The 21,265-nt window shown below is 48.1% G+C and overlaps 1 protein-coding gene across 8 annotated transcripts in view; it reads left to right on the top strand.

Annotated features, from left to right (window-relative positions):
* ERAP1 (endoplasmic reticulum aminopeptidase 1) overlaps positions 1 to 21,265 on the top strand; it is a 1,074,730-nt gene that overhangs the window by 481,060 nt on the left and 572,405 nt on the right. For all 8 annotated transcript variants that reach the window (XM_069627669.1, XM_069627672.1, XM_069627670.1 and 5 more), the window contains one exon: positions 16,596 to 16,670. In XM_069627669.1, the coding sequence (XP_069483770.1) occupies positions 16,596 to 16,670 (75 nt within the window). The remainder of the gene's footprint in view (positions 1 to 16,595; positions 16,671 to 21,265) is intronic.

Below are 21,265 nucleotides of genomic sequence, written 5' to 3'. Positions count from 1 at the left end.
ATAATGGGAACCGGCCCTCTCTAATGCATGATTTCTCCGCTCCCGAATCCACCATGAATATGAATTGCTTGTCTCCTATCTGCGCTCCTATCAATGGTTCCTCTGATGCATTGTGGGTCGTAGACAGTACTGGACACGCAAGTGCTCTCTGTGGGCTGTCCTATGCGGGGTGTCTCATTGCCCCCCCTTGATCGAAAATGTTCCCCGAAACTACTGACACTCCACTGTAAGGTGCGGGGGCGGGTGCCCCATTAGCTACTGTGGCGAAAGTGTTACCAGGCGTGTAGTGCACATTGTCATTATTCTGTGGGTTGGTTTGTGTTCGGTACTGATGTCCGTGTAGTTGTGCGTTACTCCTTTGTACTACATTGTCTGGTTGCTGGTATTGTCCCATAGGGAGGCCGTAGGGGCTTCCTGGATGGGGGTGTCCATACTGTTCTATCTCTTGGAAACCGTTGTTTTGTCTGCTCCTGCATTCTCTTGAGTAATGCCCCCATCTCCCACAATTCCAACAGCTCCCCTGTGGACCTCTGGGACCCTGCCACCCATTTCCTCCCATTCCTCCATACCCTTGTCCTCCTCTTCGACCCCTGTACCCACCTCTTCCTCCTCTTGGGGCCCACTCTTGCCACGTTGGACCTCCGTTCTGCTCCTGCTCTGTCCACTGTCGTTGCCCTTGTCCTGCCCAATTCGCTGCTATTCTTCCTTGTATTGCTATTTGCCCCTCCTCTCCTTCCTCTCCCTCCCGTATGAGTGGGAGTCCCGCTACCGCGGCTGCGACCTTCACCAATTTTGATTGCACCAACTTCGCCTCGTCCGCCAACCTTTTCTGTGCTACTTCCCTCTCTCTTTCTTTGATCCGTTTACAATGGTGTACTATTATGCTTTGGATCTCCGGCCAGCCTTTTGCCTCGACACCTGCTATTTTATCTAGTGCCTTTTGCACTTCCTTTGGGAGCCCTCTCTTAATAATGAAGTAAAATAGAGACGTGGATTGGTGCCAGGGCGTACCCGTTTCCGCTCTCCACATCTCCTGCACCCGGAGAATGTAATCCATAGCGTCCTCCCCGTCATTCATGGTACATTGCATTACTGACTGCAAATCAGGGGTATCTGGGAAGGTTTCCCGCAGTGCGTCCCACACCCTTGCTCGCACGGTGTTAAAAGAAGCCCCATCATGGCGATCACACTCTAAAGTTACAGCTGGAAAACCCGCTTTAGCCCATACTCTGTCTGCCTGATCCCCTACTGCGGACACTAGTAGGCTTTTCACATCGCCTACTGCCAGCGGTATACCAGCGGTATGTTTCTCAAATGCATATATCCACTTGCTTGCCCCTCCCGACAGCTGTGGTAGTAATTTCATTAAATTAGCCTTGTCCATCTGAGCCCACGGTATATAGTTTGGCCTCCCGCCCCCCCTGTGGAGTAATGGGAGTTGTAATTTCCCTTTTGCCGTTGCAGCTTCCTTTTCCTTAGTCACTGCTGACTCTAATGACGCCATCTTCCCCACCCTATTTCTTAGTCGTCCCATCCATTCATCTTCTATAGTCCCCAGTGAACATGCACCATCTAGTTCCTCGCCTTCTCCTCCTATTGCCATGCTCAATCTATCACTCTCATCCCCCCCTCCTCTGACATCACATAACAAATCCTCTCTGATCCCTCTCTCTCGCGAGACGTCACCAATGCTTCCTTCTGCTGCCCCCACTTCTATTATCCTGGTCGGTTCTTCCTCAATTCTGAACAGTATTTCCCCCTTTTTCCATCCCCCCTCAATTTGTCTACTTTCGCTCGACGCTCTAGACGTGCGTCCAGATTGTGTGGGGGCGCATGCTGTGCGTTCACATATGTCTTTTATTCTTGAGAGTTCATCTCTTGCCACTGTAAGCCTCGACTCTAAGTCACTCGTTAACTTCTCTATGTCCACCCTCTGTGTGCCTCCCTGGGCGCGCTCTCTGGTGTTTTCGTATGGTGGGGGTGCAGTTGGTCTTTGTGGTGTGCTGGTCGAAGGGGGAGGCACATAAATCGGGTCGCTATATCCTGCTGCAGGGGCTGGTTTAGGTAATATTGGGTACAACTTAATCACCTCCACCGGTTGTTCTGTACTTAGCGGTTCCTTTTCCTCCCGCGGGATCATCAGTGGATTATCTGTGGTGGAAGGTAAATCAATATTTGGTGTTGGAGCTTTGGGTGGGGGTACTTCCTCAAACAATCTCCAGAGATCTAATATCTCCTTCCTATTCTGCCATTGTTTCCCCTTATACTTGAGGCGAATACATGTACATACCATATCAAGAACGCTTTTGTCAAAAGACCCTCCTTCTGGCCAAATCTGGGGCAACCCCTCCCCTTTCAATTCTGTTAACCATTGATCATGATATTTATTTATGCGTTCAGCATGTCCCGGCAAGCTCTTACAAATGTGTGACAAGGGAGTTTCAGCCCCCATCCTCTAAATCGCTAGCGCTACCGCGTTCGCCTTCGTTACTTTTGATTAGGTGTAGATATGCGTATGTATACCTTTACGGCACAGACAAGGGCGGACCTCTCAAAATTATCACCCACTGTTATTCACTGTGCAAATCTTTTCTCACTCACCATATCTCATCTCCTTCCCATTCCCAGGCACTCTTATGTAATCTCACTTACAATTGATCAAGTAATGGTTATGGCCACACTCTCTGGCACCACCTCGCGGCCACCCGTTCGTCTCCAACACTCGTACGGTGCGCGCACCCTTCACAATACTTTCCACTCACACTTTTGTCTTTTTCCTCCCTTTCCTCCCTGGCCAGCTGTCCCTGTTTCCCTGCTAAGGTTACTGTGTTCACGTCTGTACGTGCCACTACTGAGTCCCCACTTTTTAAGATGTTCTAACTACTTTATACCCTTCTCATTTTCCCCCCCCCTGCCCCGTGGAAATGGAAAAAAAGAAATAGAGAGAGAGAGCACAATCACTAAAAATATTCCCGGTGTCTCCTTTTGCTAGACACCAATAACTTATTTCTCACTTCTTCATATATTCCCAGTACTAGTTTAGATAGCACTATGCGGCGCCGCCTTCCACCCCCTTTCGGAGCTAGGTTTCCGTCACTTCTACCACGTCACTTATTTCTTACTCCTAATGGCCATATGCAAAGAAATAATAAAGAAAGTTTCAAGACCCGTCTCTAGTAGACCCCCGATATTCTTCTCCTCTACCTGTCCCCGTTCTTTTATTCCCAATTCCCCTTCTTCTCCCCTTGACGATCACTCGCACTCGGTACTCACGTGCCCGTCTTGAACCGATACTCTCCGAAACTGGGTCCGTCCAGGCGGCGTTACCGGTAACTCAACGGTCAGCCCCTGGCTCCGGCGAGCGGCACTCAAAGGGGATTTTTTTCCAATCGGGATCCCGTACCCTTTCTCATTGAGTGCGCACTTCTTATTGTGCCGGTCGCCGTTGGCGGGCGGCCTCCCGGAGACGGCTCACCGTGCGTATCCCTTCTCAACCGGAGATTCTCGTGCCACAAGGGGGTCGTTTAAGAAGGAGTTAGGAAAAATAGTTTGGAGATATCACGCTATCGGGGTCACCACTGAAGGGAAGCGCCCCCAATTCAGCACGATCCTCCCCGCAATGAGAGACAATAAGGGACTCTCCCGTAGTGGGAATAAGACCAAGACAGAGTGCGGGTGAGCGTAAGTGGGAGTTTATCCAAGGATAAGGCATGCAAAGAACTCTGCAACCTACGAGAGCGCTCTGTCTGACAATAGCAAAGACAGGCGTATTTCTAATACAAAAAACGTCATCAACACCTAAACACTATAGGGGGCACAAGTCGATTGGGATTGGGTGGCGTCGACTAACTATAGGTGTTGCTGCCGCGGGGTTGGTCCTGGCGTGACGACGTCACTGGTCAGCCTCGTGGGTTGGGTTGGGCCTGGCAGGCCGGCTTGAGGTCATCTGTACGGTGTTGATGTGCTGGGGCAGCCTGTGACAATGACGAATACCTTTCCTGTCTTATTTGCCCTAGGCCATGCACACTGCAGTTATTCAGAAAATGACATTTAAGTTCATTAATAAATCGCTTCAACAGCTTATCTTATAAAATAAACACAACACATGAGGAATGCACCTCGTGAGAGGTCTGGTGGTTGTCGGTTGGGGTGAGATTTACCTGTGTCTTATTGACCGGTATTTTAGGTCACGGGACGGGGCTCTGGGGCCTGGGCCGAGTGATACATGCGTGTCTGCTGCGTTAGAAGTTATTATATAGATGGGTCTCTGTGTCCTGTCCCAATGATGGGGGTCGTCCTTACACGGGGTCAGGATTCTTGGGGGGTTCGTGGGATTTATGAGAGGGTGCTGGTAGATCAGTGGGTTCAACCGTGGGTTTATTACCGTGCTGTAAATAACACAGGTGGCGGGCTGTGGCCTTGGTTGCGGTGCCGGGGCCTCTGACTCTCTGAAGTAACGCCAGCTTGGTTGGGGGAGGTGAGGGAGCGCGGCACAAGTCTTAGCTTTTTTATCTGGCAGGCTTGGTGGGGTGGGAGAGGGAATGGCCTTGCATATATCCACAAAGGTATTTTCCTCGTGCGTTGCTGATCAGTGAATGCAGAAGTTCTATACTGTTCTGCCTTATTTTGACGTTATTTAGACACACATATATATTTCAATTTCGTTACACATTTCTTTAATACAGTCGGTTCCAGTACCTTTTCATTACCTAACATTATATTCACTACATTGTGTGCGTATTGTATGTACATTAGACGTTATACGAGGGATATCTAGGTTATGGCCTACAGAGATTGATGCTCGCCGCTTTGGGTGATTCAAAAACATATATGAGTTCAAGTTTCTACATACTATTGAAAAACACTTTTACAAAATAGAGGTTACACGTTTAGTCAACATCTTTCTCCGTGGTTATAGCAGCATTAGTCCAGACCTGGAGGGATATCATATAACGTTACATTTTTATGGTTTATTCACATTTTAAACAGAGGTAGTTCATTAATACCAATACTTGAATTATTTTCCACCTTCTTCAGATAGTGATGCTTCAGCTTTTTCCCCGTTACCCCGGCCTTGCGGTCCGGGTCATACGGGGTGCAATATCACATTGTTACTAATATAATGTTGCCGTGTTGGCATCTCGGGTTTAGCTCATCTCCGACTTTCTCATGGGAACGCGCTTGCAACGGATCTGCCAGGGCTGCTGAGGCGGCAGAGATGCATGAAAGGCCCTCCAAAGGTGGGGGCCTCGTTACAGTGTGCTGAACTCACACCATGTTTGCTATGCAAGATGGCGTCTAGGCCTAACTTAATTTTTGGTAACTGCAAAGACAGGGTGCGTGTGGGCAATGTCGTCGGCGGGTGAACCCTCCTCCACCTGGGCCCGGGTGGCATGAGGGTGCGCCCACCGAGCCATGGTCCTTACCTGGGGAGGGAGCTGTAGGTGAGGAGGGCCTCGTGGCCATTCCTCCCCTACAACAGCTATTTGACCATTCTCCTCCATAAGGGGAACTCCACACCCCCTCTCCCCCCGATGAGGCTAGGGAGGTGAGCCCGGTCCACAAAACCCTCCCTAGGGGTCGAGACAAGAGAGACGTCCCCGAGAGAGACCCACCCTTTGGGGACAAGGACTCCTCTTCCTGTGAGGAACTCCAAAGAAAAATTAATACAGTTACATACATGGGACTATCTGGTAAACTGAAGAATGTGCCATTCTTATCTTTGGCTGAAGTTAATGCTTAGTTGCACTAGAAAAGGGAGATGTCTCTTTAATACGAGACGCATATTTAACTGTGGCGAGAAGGAAGAGAAGTGAGGAGCCTGAGGCGCATGGGAAGCCCCCTGACATCATCACGACGGCTGTATGCGGAACACAAGCTAGTGGAGGAGGAGGAGGAGGAGGAGGAGGAGGAGGAGGAGGAGGACCAAACAAAAACTAAACAAAAAATTATAATAATAAAATGAACGAGAGAACAGTCCTGTGCACGAGCAAAGCACAACCCGCGGCCTGTACCAAAATAGAGGTGCTTCAGGACTGGTAGAAGTGGGTGGGTAGAAGAGAGTTATTGTAAGTAGCTGGAAACATGTCCCAGTGCGCAGGACGAGCTATCAATAAGCAAACAAAGTCAACCAAGAAAGGAAAAGCCTAGAAGAGAGGGACTGAATCCACACAGCTGTTGTATAACCAGTAAGAGAAGAGACACTCAAGCCAGAGTTGAAAAGCCTAGAAGATAGGAGCTGAATCAGTATCTCTGGGGTAGCAAAAAAAGAGACACTATACGACTGAGAACTGATAATAGAAGTTTAGAAAGGGGCGAAGGAAAACCCTGATCAAGTACTCCTGGAGGGAAGGCCTTGGAGGAAACTATAACTAACAATATGACCCAGTTCAAGTACTCCTGGAGAAAGGCCTTGGGGGAAACTACAAGTAACAAACTGAGTATCAAGATAAGGTATAGTGGAAGACATTCTAAAAAGGAGGCCACAGAAAATATGAGAGAGAAACGTGTTTTTGAAGAGCTATAACAATTGATTGCAGAGACAATCTGTCCCACCGAGAGGTGTCATCATTCAAGAGACTATTGAAGGAACTGGAGAGGCCAGGTAAAGACAAATCATTCCCTTGGTGAATTCTAAGTTAGTTAAAATTAGTGGCAGGGCCAGACAGGGTAGTTTGGACGGAGTACATATTTTCTTTTGGCCTTCATGACAATGGACAAGCACCTTTAGTTTCTTTAGATAGGTAGGTCATTGCCTCGTTTTCCTTTTTTTTATTGTATGTTTATCCTTTATCAAATTACAGCATCACACAAACCAAAAGGAAGAATAAAAAACAGATAACAAGGAATAAAACACTATTTTGGAGAATGTGCACATTTCCTGATAAAACAAAATTCTTGGAAAATGATGTCAAGTAAAAGAACTATAACCAATCTTAAAATCATACAATAAAATGCATACATTTTCATTCAAAAACATTTCTCTACATTTCATGAAATCAACCACATGTAAATAATCTCAGATAAAACAGTCATAAAAACAACACCAACAGATCTACGAAGTTCATTCAGTTCCGTCCAGTTTCCAACATAAAGCCAACCATGGTCAAAACAATAAAGGTAGTGCAACCAGAGAGGCACATTGGCCATAAAACATTACAATCAACAGAGGTGTTAGAATTTACAAACTTGTTAAACGACGTCATTCGCTTACCATGAAGTGCGGGACAGTAGATCAGTAAATGTTTCACTGTTTCAAGTTTGCCTGAGTTGCCACAACATTTACAACTGACCGTCTCTGCTGCCATCAACCCATATCTAACCAGGATTTGTCTCTTATGAACTAGTTTCCACCTGAACCGTAGAAAGGATTTGCGATAAATAGACAAGTAGGGAGCCAATACACCACAGTTTTATACTCCGAGCTCAAGTAACTGAGGAACTCTTAACCATGCAAACCTTCTATAGTGGAGATAAAATCCTGTTTAAACAACTGTCTTTTTACCTTATCAGGATTACCAAATAGATCACACTCAGTCGAGTCAATTTGCACCAGTAAGTTCTTACAAAAGGACAAAAGGCATTTCAGAGTGTGGTCCCCACTTTGTTCAATAATGGTTTTCAGATGTGCAGATAATGAATCATGAATGGGGAACATGATCATATGGTAAAATGACATAATTTTCCAATTAGCCCTACTAGCAACAGATTGAGTCCCTAGCTCATATTTAATGGCTGCCAAGGGTATAGAATTAGATACCCTTAACACCCTGTGCCAAACTAATAATTCAAGCTTTGTCAAGGGGGCGTGGCTAACTGGCCATGTAACAGGACGTGCCTGCTGAGAGCTGCTCCGGAGATCCGACGTTGATCCGAAACTCCACATACTAAAAATGGATGATTTATTCCAATAATGAGCACGGGCGTACGAATGGATGCCCGTCCACTACTGAAAATGCCGAGCAGATCGAATGTGCAGCAACAGTGAAATTGACTTTGGAACTTTCGAGGGCCCTGAGACAAAGTATCTAAAATGGCGGACAACAATGGGCGAGCGGCCGCGGACGCAGGATCAGCGAAATAAACTGAAGAGTGGTGTGTTTGAGGATATATTGTTGCCCGCAGTTCAATTGGAACCCCCGCCGATGGAAAGAGGAGCAGCAACTTGATGCAAGGTTGCGCTGCTGTGAGAAGACCTGGGGCGTGAGTTAGTCCGGGCTGTGGCCGCGGTGGCCGTATGAGAAGGAGATGGAGGGGCGATGACTGGAGTCTGCGCGGCCCCCCTCAACAGCGTGGATTGTTGTGCGAGCGGCTTCCTGCCGCCCGCGAGAGATTACCAATTGCATGCGCGGGTGCCGCGCAGTGAAAGCGAAAGCACATCCCATGGCCCGGGGGGCGAATGGCTGATAAGCGTAGTGAGCGGCAGAAGCGGAGGTCCCGAACGTGGGTGTCGGGCGCTTCAGGGATACGCAAAAGGATACCCGCGAGTGCGGGACTACGATGCCGGGACTCGTAGTGTCCATCAGGTCTCTGAGCACCGGTACACTAGAAACGAGGGAGCTGCGCGGCCTCCCGAATATCATTCCCTTTGTCTGCTGTGTGCGGTGGAAGAAGGAAGGGGCCACCATCGCCATCCCGAGACGGAGTGCCGCCATCACATAGAGAAGGCACCTGCGCCCGTGTCGGCGAGGTGCAGGCGCTTGCTGCCTTTCATGATCAGCAGAACTTGAACTGAATGGAAAAAAGAGACCAGCGCTGCTTACTGGATGTTACTCCCTCATGACAGGCAAGTTGGAAGTCAGACGTATGGAACGAGGCGTTGCTGATGAATAAAAGGAACTTATCCTTGGCATAGACACAGTGGGGATCCTGAGTCTGGGGGCGGACATTAACTGCAGCAGCCATGGGACACGAGAGGTGCCCATTGAAGTGCCTGGCATGAGTGAACTGCGCCACTGTGCTTGCTGGATGTAAGCGTGGGAGGCAGAGGAAGAGAGAAGGCCTTCCCACACCATCTGGGACACGACTGCGTGGCTTCCGTGCCACATGAGACCTGAGGCGCAGGGGTGAGACAGATAACCTGCAAACCACAAGGGCTGTGCCCTGAGAGTGAATGCTGGATAGTGCGAAGCACGGAATTGCGCTGTGTGGTGGAGGAGCCAGCGGAACGTGGGAGGACACAACCCACTCGAGCGCATTGCTCAGAGCGCCCTGTAATAATAAAAATCAGAATCAGTAGTAACCTGCAGACAACACGGCGAAATAGAGCAACAGAATTGCTGTGCCACGGACAGAGCGGTGTGGGACACTCTCCCGAGATTACAAGATGACCGGGAGAGCGATTAAAGGCAAGAGCAAGCAATCCACGATAGAGGTGTTTGCCAAGACACAGCGACCCCAGCTGCGCCGGCAATGGCGGACGCAAGTGGATCCACTGAAAGCTCCCCTGGGACTGAAAACCACCAGATACTGGCAGCCATAACAGAACTAAGAGATTCTTGGGGGATAGCAACGGCGGACTTGAGGACTTCCTTGGAGGCTAAGATCGACGCGGTGGGAATAGATGTCAACTTGCTGCGACAAGATGGCAGGGCGTTGGCAGACAGAACGAGCAGCTTGGAAAGTGCAGTCAAAACTAACACGACCACTAGCACCGATAACGCAAAAGAAGTCCACATACTAGAACAGCAAGTGGCTAACCTGGAGAATCGCGCGGAGGAGGCGGAAGGGAGAGCGAGAAGGAACATCATCCGAGTGGTTGGACTGCCGGAAGGAGAAGAAGGCCAGGATCCTACAGAGTATGTGGAGAACATGATCCTTCAGGAAATAGGAGTTGACAAACTCTCACAAGGATTCACAGTGGAGCGAGCACATCTAGCCCTCGCGAGGAAACCGAAGCCCGGAGCCCCTCCCCGCGCAATAATTGCCAAGATTTAGAATTATAAAGATTGTGAGAAGATTTTGGAGTATTTCAGGAAAGGGGGAATGATAGATAGAGCCTCGGCTACCATCACAGCTTTTCCTGTTTATACAATGTTGGTCCAGAGGCAGAGGTATAGCTATTTAGTGGTGAAGAGAAGGCTCCGCACGGCTGGAATCAAATATATGCTTCTGTACCCTGCAAGATTGAAAGTGTTACACAAGAGTCGAAGGTTCTTCTCTGATACCCCGGAGGAGGATGCTGCTTGGCTGGACCTACAAGGCTGCCCGGAACAAGATGCTGAACGGGCCCAACGAGAATAAGATAAGGGACGGAGACGATTTATGCATACTGGTATATTACATTGTGAGACATCCCGTAGAGACTCAGAAAAACATTCATAGATGGCTTGGGATGGTTGATGCGGAAGGTAGATTAGGAAATTCTTGATGTCACTGAGGTGCACTGGACTGGAATATAGTGCTATGATTATATAAGTTAATTGGATACTAGTATGTGGCTGAATTGTGGCAAGTAGGAGCGGCAGCACACAGGCACCTTACCCCCTAGTAGTAGTAGAAGTAGCAGGTTAGCCATTAGGGCTACCTCACCCTGCTGAGCTTCGAGTACAGGCTATTGCCAGAAAGTGCTAGATGCGGGGGAGCCTGAGATCCAGGGATGGAGCTGGGCAATTGTTGGGAGGGGTAAAGTTGGGGAAGGGAAGGGTGGAGGGAGGGAGAGGAGAGGGGTGTTTTGGGGTGTTTGTAGTTAAGGGGAGTGATGTTGGGGAAGGGACAGGAGGTGGGAGGGGGGAACGGGAAGCTTGGAATGTTTTTGGTTATGGGGAGTTTATAATAGAAAATGAGCCTATACAGATTGGATTGGAGTTTAGAGTCAGACCACACCTGTTGGAGGAGGTATGGAACTTGTATAGGCCATGGGTGACCTCAAAATAGTCACATGGAACATACGGGGGCTCAACAGTTATTTAAAGCGGAACAAAGTTATGTTGTATCTGCGCAGGCAGAAAATAGGTATTGCACTGCTGCAGGAGACCCACCTTACGGGGGAAAGAATGGATAAGATCGCGGGGAAGTGGAAGGGGGTGCTGGTGGGCTCATCCTACTCTGCTTATGCAAAAGGAATGCTTATTTGGGTGGCGCCACATGTCCCTTTTCAGCGATTGCAAGTAGTAGCTGAAACAGACGGGAGGATGGTTGTACTGAGGGAACTGGTGGAGAACAGGGAGATTAGCATAGTTAATATGTACGCCCCGAATCAGAACACAGCGGCGTACATTAGAACTTTGTGTACTAATCTGAGCGCATGTGTAGGAAGTACAGTGATCTGGGGAGGGGACTTCAACTGCGTGCTGAATCCAAGGGTGGACAGGTCGGATGTGAAGAAGGATAAACTGGCCCCTGCAGCCAAAGCGTTACAGACATTGCTGAGCGACTTTGTTCTGGAGGATGTATGGAGTGTGAGACACCCTCATGAAAGGCAGTATTCACACTATTCTGCCCCACAGCAGTTATTCACGAGGCTGGATTATGTCTTTACATCACCTGAAATGCTAGCGGAGATTACACGAATAGAGTACAAAGCCAGGGTCCTTTCGGACCACTCGCCCTTGCTTCTCGAATGGCAATACTGCCCCCCAAGAGCGAGGATCCCGACATGGCGTCTACGAGCGGAAGCGTTAAGAGACCCCTGTTTTAGGGAGGACTTGAGGGAGGAGATTGTAAACTATTTTGAAATTAACACTGGGAGTGTAGACTCGGCGGGAACACTATGGGAGGCCTTTAAAGTCGTGATGAGGGGGGTAGCCATAGCTAAATCTAAAGGGCTACAAGGTGGGATTTTGGCTGAACTACAGAAGACGGAGGAGAAACTTGAGGAGGCTTTAAGGGGAGAAGATGATACGGCAGAAAAGTTAGAACTGACGCTCATACTACAGCAAAAATGTGCAGAATATTGGGATAGATTGTGTAACCTCAAATATAAAAAATACATAGAGAGACAGCATGCGGGTGGGATAAACCGGGGAGACTTTTGGCGTGGTTATATAAGAGCGAGACCCCCAGAGTCACAATCAGGACTATAGAGAGAGAAGATGGTAGCCTTGCAGACACCCAGGAGGGAGTTAACAAAGAGTTTGTGGATTATTATAAGGTATTATATGGGGACGATGGTGAGAGCAGTTGCGCTATTATAAGAGAAACACTGGAGGATATAGGGTTGCCCAAGATAAGTGAGGAGGAGAGTGAGGAACTAGATGCCCCGATTACCTTAGAAGAATTAGGGGAGGTGGTGAGACAGTTGCCTACTAGCAAAACCCCGGGACAGATGGACGCCAAAGCGAGTTCTACAAAGTATACATAGAAGAGGTCCTCCCCCCATTGTTAGAGATGTTAAACAAAGCATTTGAGATGGGAAGCTTACCAGAGTCGCTAAGAGAGGCTGTCATAATACCGCTCCCCAAACCTAATAAACCTGGGCACGGCTGCGGCTCCTATAGACCCCTATCGATGCTGAATCAAGACAGTAAGATATTGACTGCTGTCTTAGCAAACAGACTGAAGAAGGTTATTGGTAAATTAATACACCCGGATCAAACGGGCTATGTCCCAAACAGAAACATTACCAACAACCATAGGCGACTCCAAAGAATTTTTGAGTGTGGCAGCGAAAAGGATGAGGAAATGGCAATTGTGTCTCTGGACGCAATTAAGGCCTTCGATTCAGTTAAATGGACATGGCTGCTCACGGCCCTTGAATGCTACTTGTTAGGACCTAGATATGGAAGATGGGCGAAAATACTATATAGCAAGGATCTGTGATATCGGGAAGGTGGCAGCTCAACAGGGGTACCAGACAGGGATGCCCGTGGTCTCCAATGCTCTATATATTGGCCCTGGAACCTCTGGCAATATACCTTAGACAACAATATGACACCATAGGCATTGAGGTGAAAGGGGAGCGGCACCTGATTTCCCTATACGCAGATGACATGCTACTGTACTTGCAATTCCCGGGAGAAAATCTCCAGTACGTCTTAGAGGTGATGGAGAGATACGCTGTGTTGTCCGGCATAGCAGTGAACCCCCAGAAGTCCAGCATGTTCCCATTAGGGGGGTATATAGGGACTCCATCGGAGAGATTACCTGTATTGCAAGTGCCATGGGCGGTTAGCACATTTCGGTACCTGGGGATAAATATATACCATACTGAGGAAGAGGAACATAGGCGCAACACAGAAGTAGCCCTTAAAAGCATTGAGAAGTGCATGCAATTTTGGGCAAAATTACCCTTGGCTATGATGGGGCGCGGAGCACTGCTAAAGATGGTGGTCCTGCCTGCTCCTACACTACTTTGGGAACATACCGTACCTGATTCCCAGAAAATTCTTTACCAAACTGAATAGTATGTGTAGGGACTTTTTGTGGCATGGCACGCGAAATGGAGTCGTGTTATGGAAGTTACAGAACTTCCATGACAGAGGAGGGATAAAACTGCCCAATTATGAGGTGTACTACGTGGCGAGCCAGTTACAGTACGTCACTAAATGGCTCTCTGACGAGGAGACATCGGAACTTAGACTGTTCGGGCACGATTGCGCACCATTTTATTTAAAGGAGGTGATGTGGGTACTCAGGGCGGAAATGATAGGGCGCCCTAAAATGATGCTACTGGGGTGGAAGATGTGGCGCAGGGCATGCCAGATGATGGAGAACCCGTCCCCATGTTCTTCGCAGATTCCATTGGTGGCATTAACGGGGGCGGATGTGCAGCTAAGAAGGATACTCGGGAACCACTGGGAACCGGTTGGTGTGTCAACTATGGGTGACATTTGGTGGGAGGGCTCTAGTATTGCTTTTGAGGGGCTGCGGGGGAAACTGGGTTGCACGAGGGCCAGTATATTACATATCATAGAATGGTACAGAGAATCAAGAGAACGTGGCCCGAAACAGCGTTGGAAGAGGAATCAGATGCTACCATAGACGCGATATATGACATAGCTGAAGGGGGTCATGAAATCTCCAGACTATACGAAATGCTGATGTCCAAAGTGGGGAAGGAGGTCACGCAGTTGAGACTAGATTGGGAAACGGAAGTTGGAGCCCCTATGGAGGATGGGATGTGGGAACGGGTGCAGGGGTATCATAAGAAGGTGTCTAGAAATGCGAGACTGAAACAGATTCAACTGTACATAACGCATAGGGCATATATGACACCTTGGAGGATATGGAGGTTCGAGAACACAGGACGTCAAGCATGCCCCAAATGTGATGAGGAGAATGCAGGCATGGTACATATGTTCTGGTCATGCCCGGTCATAGAGCGCTTTTGGAGGGAAGTGAAAGGGAGACTGGAGAAAAAGGGGGTCAAGATTGTAGTGGATACAGTGTGGGCTTGTCTGCTGGGGGGGTTCCCGAGATCACAGAAGCTCAAGCATGTAGGTAAATTGAAAGATCTGGCTTATGTGCTTGCAAAAAGGAGAATCGCCCTGGGATGGAAGACATGCCACATGCCAAATGTGGATGTATGGTGGAGAGATCTGCAAAAATGGGCGGATGCGGAAACCATGGCATGGCAAGAAGCGAGTAGCACTGGGGGGGGGGAGGAGGATACTGAGTCCCTGATGGCCTGGAAATCAACGATAGCCGAGCTGTTCGGGTCAATGGAGGACCCGGCGGAACCTGTAGAAGAAGAGACCCTATCACAGGTTGCTGAAACAGAATGTTTAAACCAATAGACTCGTACAGGGGGGTGGGATGGGAGAAGTAGTAGCTAGATGCTAAGAAAGTACAATGTAATTGTTGACATATACACTGCTTGTTTGGTTTGTATTGGTTGGTTGTGTTTATAAAACAATAAAATGGTTTAAAAAAAAAAAAGCTTCGTCAAAAAGTCTAAAACCCAAAATTGCAATCCATCAACACCAAATACATTTTTGGGGACTATTTTGCCCTCATAACATTTTAAAAGGGAAAACATTCCATACTTTGCATCAATTCTGCACATTTGATTAATTAAGGCAAGCACCCTGCTCCTCATCCATTCTTTTAGCTGTGTTTTATGGAGCTTGGCAGTAATCAGAAATCCCAGATGGATAAAACGGTCTACTTTTTATTGATTCAGACATAATGCACCATGTTTACTGCTGCACTGCATTACCTTAGTTTCCCACGGGTTAATTTTCAAGAAGTTCAATAGAGCAAAATTGGCGAATGCGGTAGTCCCTTCGGTGTACATACGAAGAGCAAAAAATGGTTGGCATAAGCCAGCCAGACGATTTTAAGATGACTTGACTTCAGGGAGGCAAAGCAGCTAGAGCCAGAGAATCACCTACGTCAGACAAGTTAAATATGCATCCCTGCCTTACTCCAGTGAAGGTAGGGATCTTGTGGGATAACGCCCCAGCTTGATCAAGCCTCCCTTGTATGTTTGCATGATCATGCAAGGCAATAATCAGACGAAGAAGTCCAGCTGGTATACCCCACTGCTTCAATTTGGCCCATAAGTGGCCTCTATTGACAGTGTTTAGATAGGTAGGGCATTCCCTTTAGTGATAGGGAAAGTTAGTCCTTCTACTTATAATTTACATTAAAAGAACCTGAACTGTGTCCTCCGAGTGTCTGAGTCCTTCCTCCGACCCGCCACAAAGGTCATAAGGTTTCATTTCGCTGTGAATGGTGACAGCCATTTCATCATTACCCCTCCAGAACCGAAGATCAATGTCTGGCGATGGGAAGTGCATTGCGATTTATGATATAAAACGCGGCATAGAGACTACAAAATCCAAGGTTTTACCTCGGACCCACAGATACTGAGCATGAGTCTGATCCTCTCACCAACATTTATAGTCATTGTTAACTCAATTCAGTTTATTTATCTTTTATGTCTATTCTAGTGTCCCAACATTTCACAGATAGAGAATTAAATCTTGCTCCATTATGACTCTAGACCATTCCAATATAGATGGCCTTTTTTGAGGAAGAATTATCGTTGTTCAAGAGAAGCAGCGCTTGGTGAAATTCAAACATGCTCTTGACATTAATCTGGTATTCAACTATCTCCCAGGTGTATTTTAACTTTTAGTTGAAAGTTGTGTTAACCAGGTTATCTGTCACTTCGACTAAATAACACATTACATTTCTAGAAAATCCATATACCAATTTGAATTAATTTTTGCAGTTTTCACCAATAGGGGAACAGCACTTGTGATTCCACTCAGTTTTCCTTTTTTATTTCTCAAAGACCATCCAAATGCTAAATACAAGATTAACCAAAACTCGTCATGACATATCTCAGATACTGCAAGGTTTCCTTCATGTCCAATCAGTCGCCATCTTCACACTCTACTAATGGCACTGGAATCCACCTGAAAGGATGAGCGGGAGTAGAGGATAGGGGGGAGAAAAAACAAAAAGATTTTGATGTAGCTCCAGTGGAAAAATGATGCTGTACTTGTACCATCCTAGTTATTAATGTTATCTGTTTGATTCATTTGTTGTTTTGAGCTGCTTTTATTGTGCCTAGTCTATCTCCTGACCTAAAACTTAATATCTTAGGCATTGCTTGATTTATTTTCCCTCTAACGTTAAGATAACTGTATGAAAAAATGCCATCACCTTAATAAGAGCCGGTTATGTTACAAAGGTGTGTCTGTCAGATTTGTCCTACAGATCAAAGCCCTGACGGACTGCAACAACTTGATGGATTCTGTTCCAGAAACCAGCAAAAATCTGTAAGTTCACTGATTTCATACACTTTTATTATACACTGTTGCACTGAGTTTGTAGAAACACTCACAACGCCAAAAAGGGAATTATGACTCTGCAATTGAGGGGTCGGTGTTTGTATAAAAAATGAAAGTGTATTAATCCTATTTAAAAAAGGAAGAATGGGGGAGTTTGCCAGTCAATGTGTTTTGCCCTGACACAGAGATTTGTCAAAATGTATGAGTTTAAAAAATGTGTTCATCACCAAGTAACCTTATCTAGTGAATAGATCACATTATAGACTATTGCCGTATGCCATATTTAGCTGGTGTTGTTGCTACGTCTAGTCCATAAAGTATTTTATTTAGTGCTTCATCCTTTTATTTAAACGTTGTCACCCAGAACACCTTTTATTTAAATGGGTTTTTGTCTGCACAATGTGAAAGTTATTTTTCACATTTTACCACAGTGTATCACAGCTTTACAATCTGTTCCTGAAACACACATGTGCATTGATAGATCCAAAAGAGATTTACAGATGCATTACTTAGTTAAAGCACGACTAATCACAAAATATGTCTTAAATGAAAGCAGACAAGAATGTTCCCCTTTTTTTTAAACTTTATTTTTTTATTTTTCAAAAGACACAAGTTGGGGGCGTGGCTGGGAGCCGACTGGAAAGGATGGCTCCGTGAATGCTCCTATCCAACCCCACTGTCAGAGCGAATTTCCACATGCTGGAGCCATCGAACCATCCTGCAAACCTCCACCGGGGGTTATGAATGCCTGCCACCTCTAACTCACCGTGACAGAAGCGCCGAAAACCCTGCCTCTGCACTGATATTCGCCACGGAAGCTCAGCCCCAACTAGTGGAGGAAAGACCAAGATGGCGATCGGCAGATGTGGGAACCTAGGGCCGAGGAGGGGGGAGGGGCCGCATTCTCCATAACGGCACGAATTTCGACTAAAATAATAGCATCTACGGTGGACTGAAGAATAAAGCGGCTGGACCTACCGCTCTCTCGTCTGAGGCAGGCGTCCTGGAGGGGCTGGGGGACCCGCTCAGGCCTCGTTGTGGTTCCCGCCCCGACTGCCGCAGCCCAACCTCAAGCTTGCAGACCTAGGCTTGCCCCATTGAGGCGGGGGTGGAAATCACCTTACTGCACCGCAGACCCCTGATATTCTGGAGAGTAACCGCGCAGCCCAAGGATTGCATCCAGTGAGTCGCCTTCCGATGTGCCCGCAGACCTCACCGACTCACGCGGCATCTCCTGCACTCCCTCTGATGTCACTTCACCGCCACCTTGAGTGCGTCCTCGCCCCTCCACAGCTGACTCCGGAGGGTGCTCCCGGCTGAGCCGATGCAGCCATCGACTGAGAAGTGTTCCCTGCCTGACTGCGCGCTCGGGGGTTTCCGCCGCATCTGCAGCTGATCTGAGATTGTTATAGCGGGTGGGAACACAGCTCAATAGCGTACCGACACCGGAGCAGCCTATAGCCTATCACTCCCGGGGGAACGGGTGATAAAGTTGCCACGCTGGTCCCACACCAGCTGAAGTACTGACCGGGGGGGCAAGGAGCAAGCAACCCTGAAGGCAAGTTACCCCACCTCCGGAGCCTCTTTGCCCTCCCCCTGACTCTCTAATCATCTTGTCAACACTGGGGACCGTGGACCAGGCATAAGTCCGGGGAAGGGCACAGGCAATAACTGCACCCCCCGACCCAGGAATACAGTGAACACACGGGGACCGCACAGCAACCCACATCAGAATCGAGCCGGCGTGGCGGGAACCACGAGGAAATACTTTCACATCGTAGCACTACCCCCGCAAAGGGTGGTGTCACTGGCAGAGCCTCCTCAGGGGTTTCCTACTCCTCACGAACAAACTGCTGCCCTAGAGCACCATGGCAAAAAGTGGGAGATCAGCGAAACAGGCGGACATTGCAACACTGCTGGGCAATCCTACCCAAGAAAAAACGAAGAGGGGCGACCAGACAGCAGGCCCCACAGTTGAAGGTGCCCTTGCCCCAGAGTAGCCAGACTCTATCCAATTCGCCACCAAATCAGATCTGAAAGAGCTCTTATTCGCGCTAACTAAAGAAATCAAAAAAGGAACAGATGAGGTTACTCGGAAGATTGCCTCATTAGACAAACGGGTCGAGGAGGTAGAAAAGTGCATGGAAGGGGTGGAAAACAGTCTGTGTGACAAAGCCTTTGAATTGGAACGTGGCTTTGGACAGAAGCAAGATGTGATGCGTTTGAGGCCAAGCAGGAGGACGCAGAAAACCGCTCCAGGCGGAATAATATTCGTCTTCGAGGCATCCCGACAGCAATAGCCGACTCAGTGCTAGAAAGCTTTGCAAAAGATCTGTTCAGATTCATCTTAATACTCCCGGACAGTTTTCCCTTTGAGATTGATATAGTCCCCCAAACAGCGCCGAGGCAAGCATCCATTACCCCACCGGACGTCCTCGCACGAGTTCATTTTTCAAAGTAAAAGAAGAAATAATGAGGGAGGCTAGATCCTCTAAGCAAATACTCTTCAGAGGGGCGACTATTCTTCTGTACCAAGACTTCTCGAATGCAAATCTGCAGAAACGCAAAGCCCTCCGGAGTCTCACAGACTGGCTGCAAGCACGGAAGGTGCAATATAGCTGGAGCTTTCCAACCGCTTTGAATTTCATGTGGGAAGGAACACGCAGGCAGATCGGCACACCAAATGAGGTGGACTGTTTCCTAGGGAAAGGAACAGGCAGTGGGGCTCTGAGTCAGAATCGCAATCACAAGCCCAAACGAGGTCGCCTTCGTCTGGCCCTTGGTCCCGGGCCAGTAGACGACGCAGACGTAGAGGCCCCTGGAAGTGGCCCGAGCTGAACTGCCTACCGTCGCCGCCACACCGCACCTACCTCATGGAAAGTTAGTGACGCCATTTCCTGCATAACCCACCATCAGCTGCTCTAGACACTCACCTGCACTTGGGTTCCCTCCCTAACTAGAGTGGGATGAGCGCAAAACTCTGCAGGGGTCCCTTATCACCCACCGGGGCGCACTCACATATTCCAATCGGCACCCACAACACCAGTGCTCTGGAAGGGTGTGGGTCCAGCCTGAAGCACAACTCATCAATTATCGATAATGCAGTTTTGGCCCCGGCCCACCGGCCACAATTCTCAGACGGCGGGATTGGTTAGTAACCCCGCGGATGAGGAGTTCCTTGTCCTTAAATTTTGGAGGGGATTTGGGAGGGGGGTGGAAGGGTTGATAAGAGAGTCAGGAACAGTTTAGAGTCCCTAATCTCCCAGTTAATAAATCAGTTCATAACTCAGACATCTCCAGACATGGCACATACACACTTACCCGAAGGTGCACCTCAGAAGTCCAGCGCTAGATATATTGCAAAGGCGCTTCTAGCTGAAACTACCCTTGGACGACAGTAGGGAGGTCCGTATTGTGACATGGAACATCCAGGGTCTCAATTCCCCCAGGAAGTGTAAATCGGTAGAGAGCAGACTCACCGCCTTAGATGGAGATATAGCAATTCTCCAGGAGACGCACCTGTTAGCAGCGGACTAACACCGCATCAGATTTAAGTGATTTTAAAAGGCTTACTTCGCTGCCTCGGGCGAGAAAAAGAGGGGGGTGGCTATCCTACTTATCAATACATTTCCGCTAACCAACCTCTAAGTGAAAAAGGGCCCGGCAGGCAGGTACCTCTTACTGAAAGGGCAAATTGTAGAACAACCGATCACAATAGCTGGGATTTATGCCCCTAATACAGGCCAGGATAAGTTTCTAACAGAGCTACTCCCGACACTCTTAACCTTCGCTTCAGGGCATCTTATCATTGGGGAGACTTTAACACAGTCCCTGATCCTTTCAGGGATAAGAGTCTCCCTCTGTCCAATCCAGACTTCTCCCGGGCCCTAGCCTTAGCCAAGTTACAGAGGGAATCTGGAACGGTTGACGCATGGAGATTAGCAAACTTGGAGGACAGAGATTATACCTACTCCTCCAATGCACATAAAGGACACTCCCGGAGCGACCTTCTTTTGATCACGGGAGTGTTATTTCCCTGCCTGCGCAAAGCAGAAATTCACGCTCGCATGATATCCGACCATGCCCCAGTATCAGCTGACCTATCAATATCGGGTGCCCCGACTCCACCACCAAGGTACTGGAAGCTTAATGACTCCCTCTACTAGATGAGACGATCAAGGGAGAAGTGGGTGAATAACTATCCAATTACTTAAAGGAGATTTTCGCCCCTGACACACCAGCAGAGATAGTATGGGAGGCAATGAAGACAGTGGTAAGAGGGGTACTCATTAGCGCAGCTGCCGAGCAGTATCGGATCTCTAAGATCCAGACCTCGGCCCTGGAATCTAGAGTCACGGCCCTGGAAAAGGACCTGAAAACGCACCACACGTGAAAGGCAGAAAGGGAGTTGAAAAAGGCTACAAGCGCCCTAGAAATACACTGGACTAACCGCACCTCTTAAGGCTCTCGCATATACAAGACAGTTTTATTACCACAAAAGTAGTAAAGCGAACCGTATACTTGCGTATAAACTGCAGAAGGTACATAACCGGAATAACATAACTCGGCTTATTGGGGAGGAT

This window comes from Ambystoma mexicanum, chromosome 6p, assembly GCF_040938575.1.
Source record: "Ambystoma mexicanum isolate Mex_15411 chromosome 6p, UKY_AmexF1_1, whole genome shotgun sequence".
Classification (NCBI taxonomy): domain Eukaryota; kingdom Metazoa; phylum Chordata; class Amphibia; order Caudata; family Ambystomatidae; genus Ambystoma; species Ambystoma mexicanum.
This window is presented reverse-complemented; position numbering and strand designations above follow the sequence as displayed.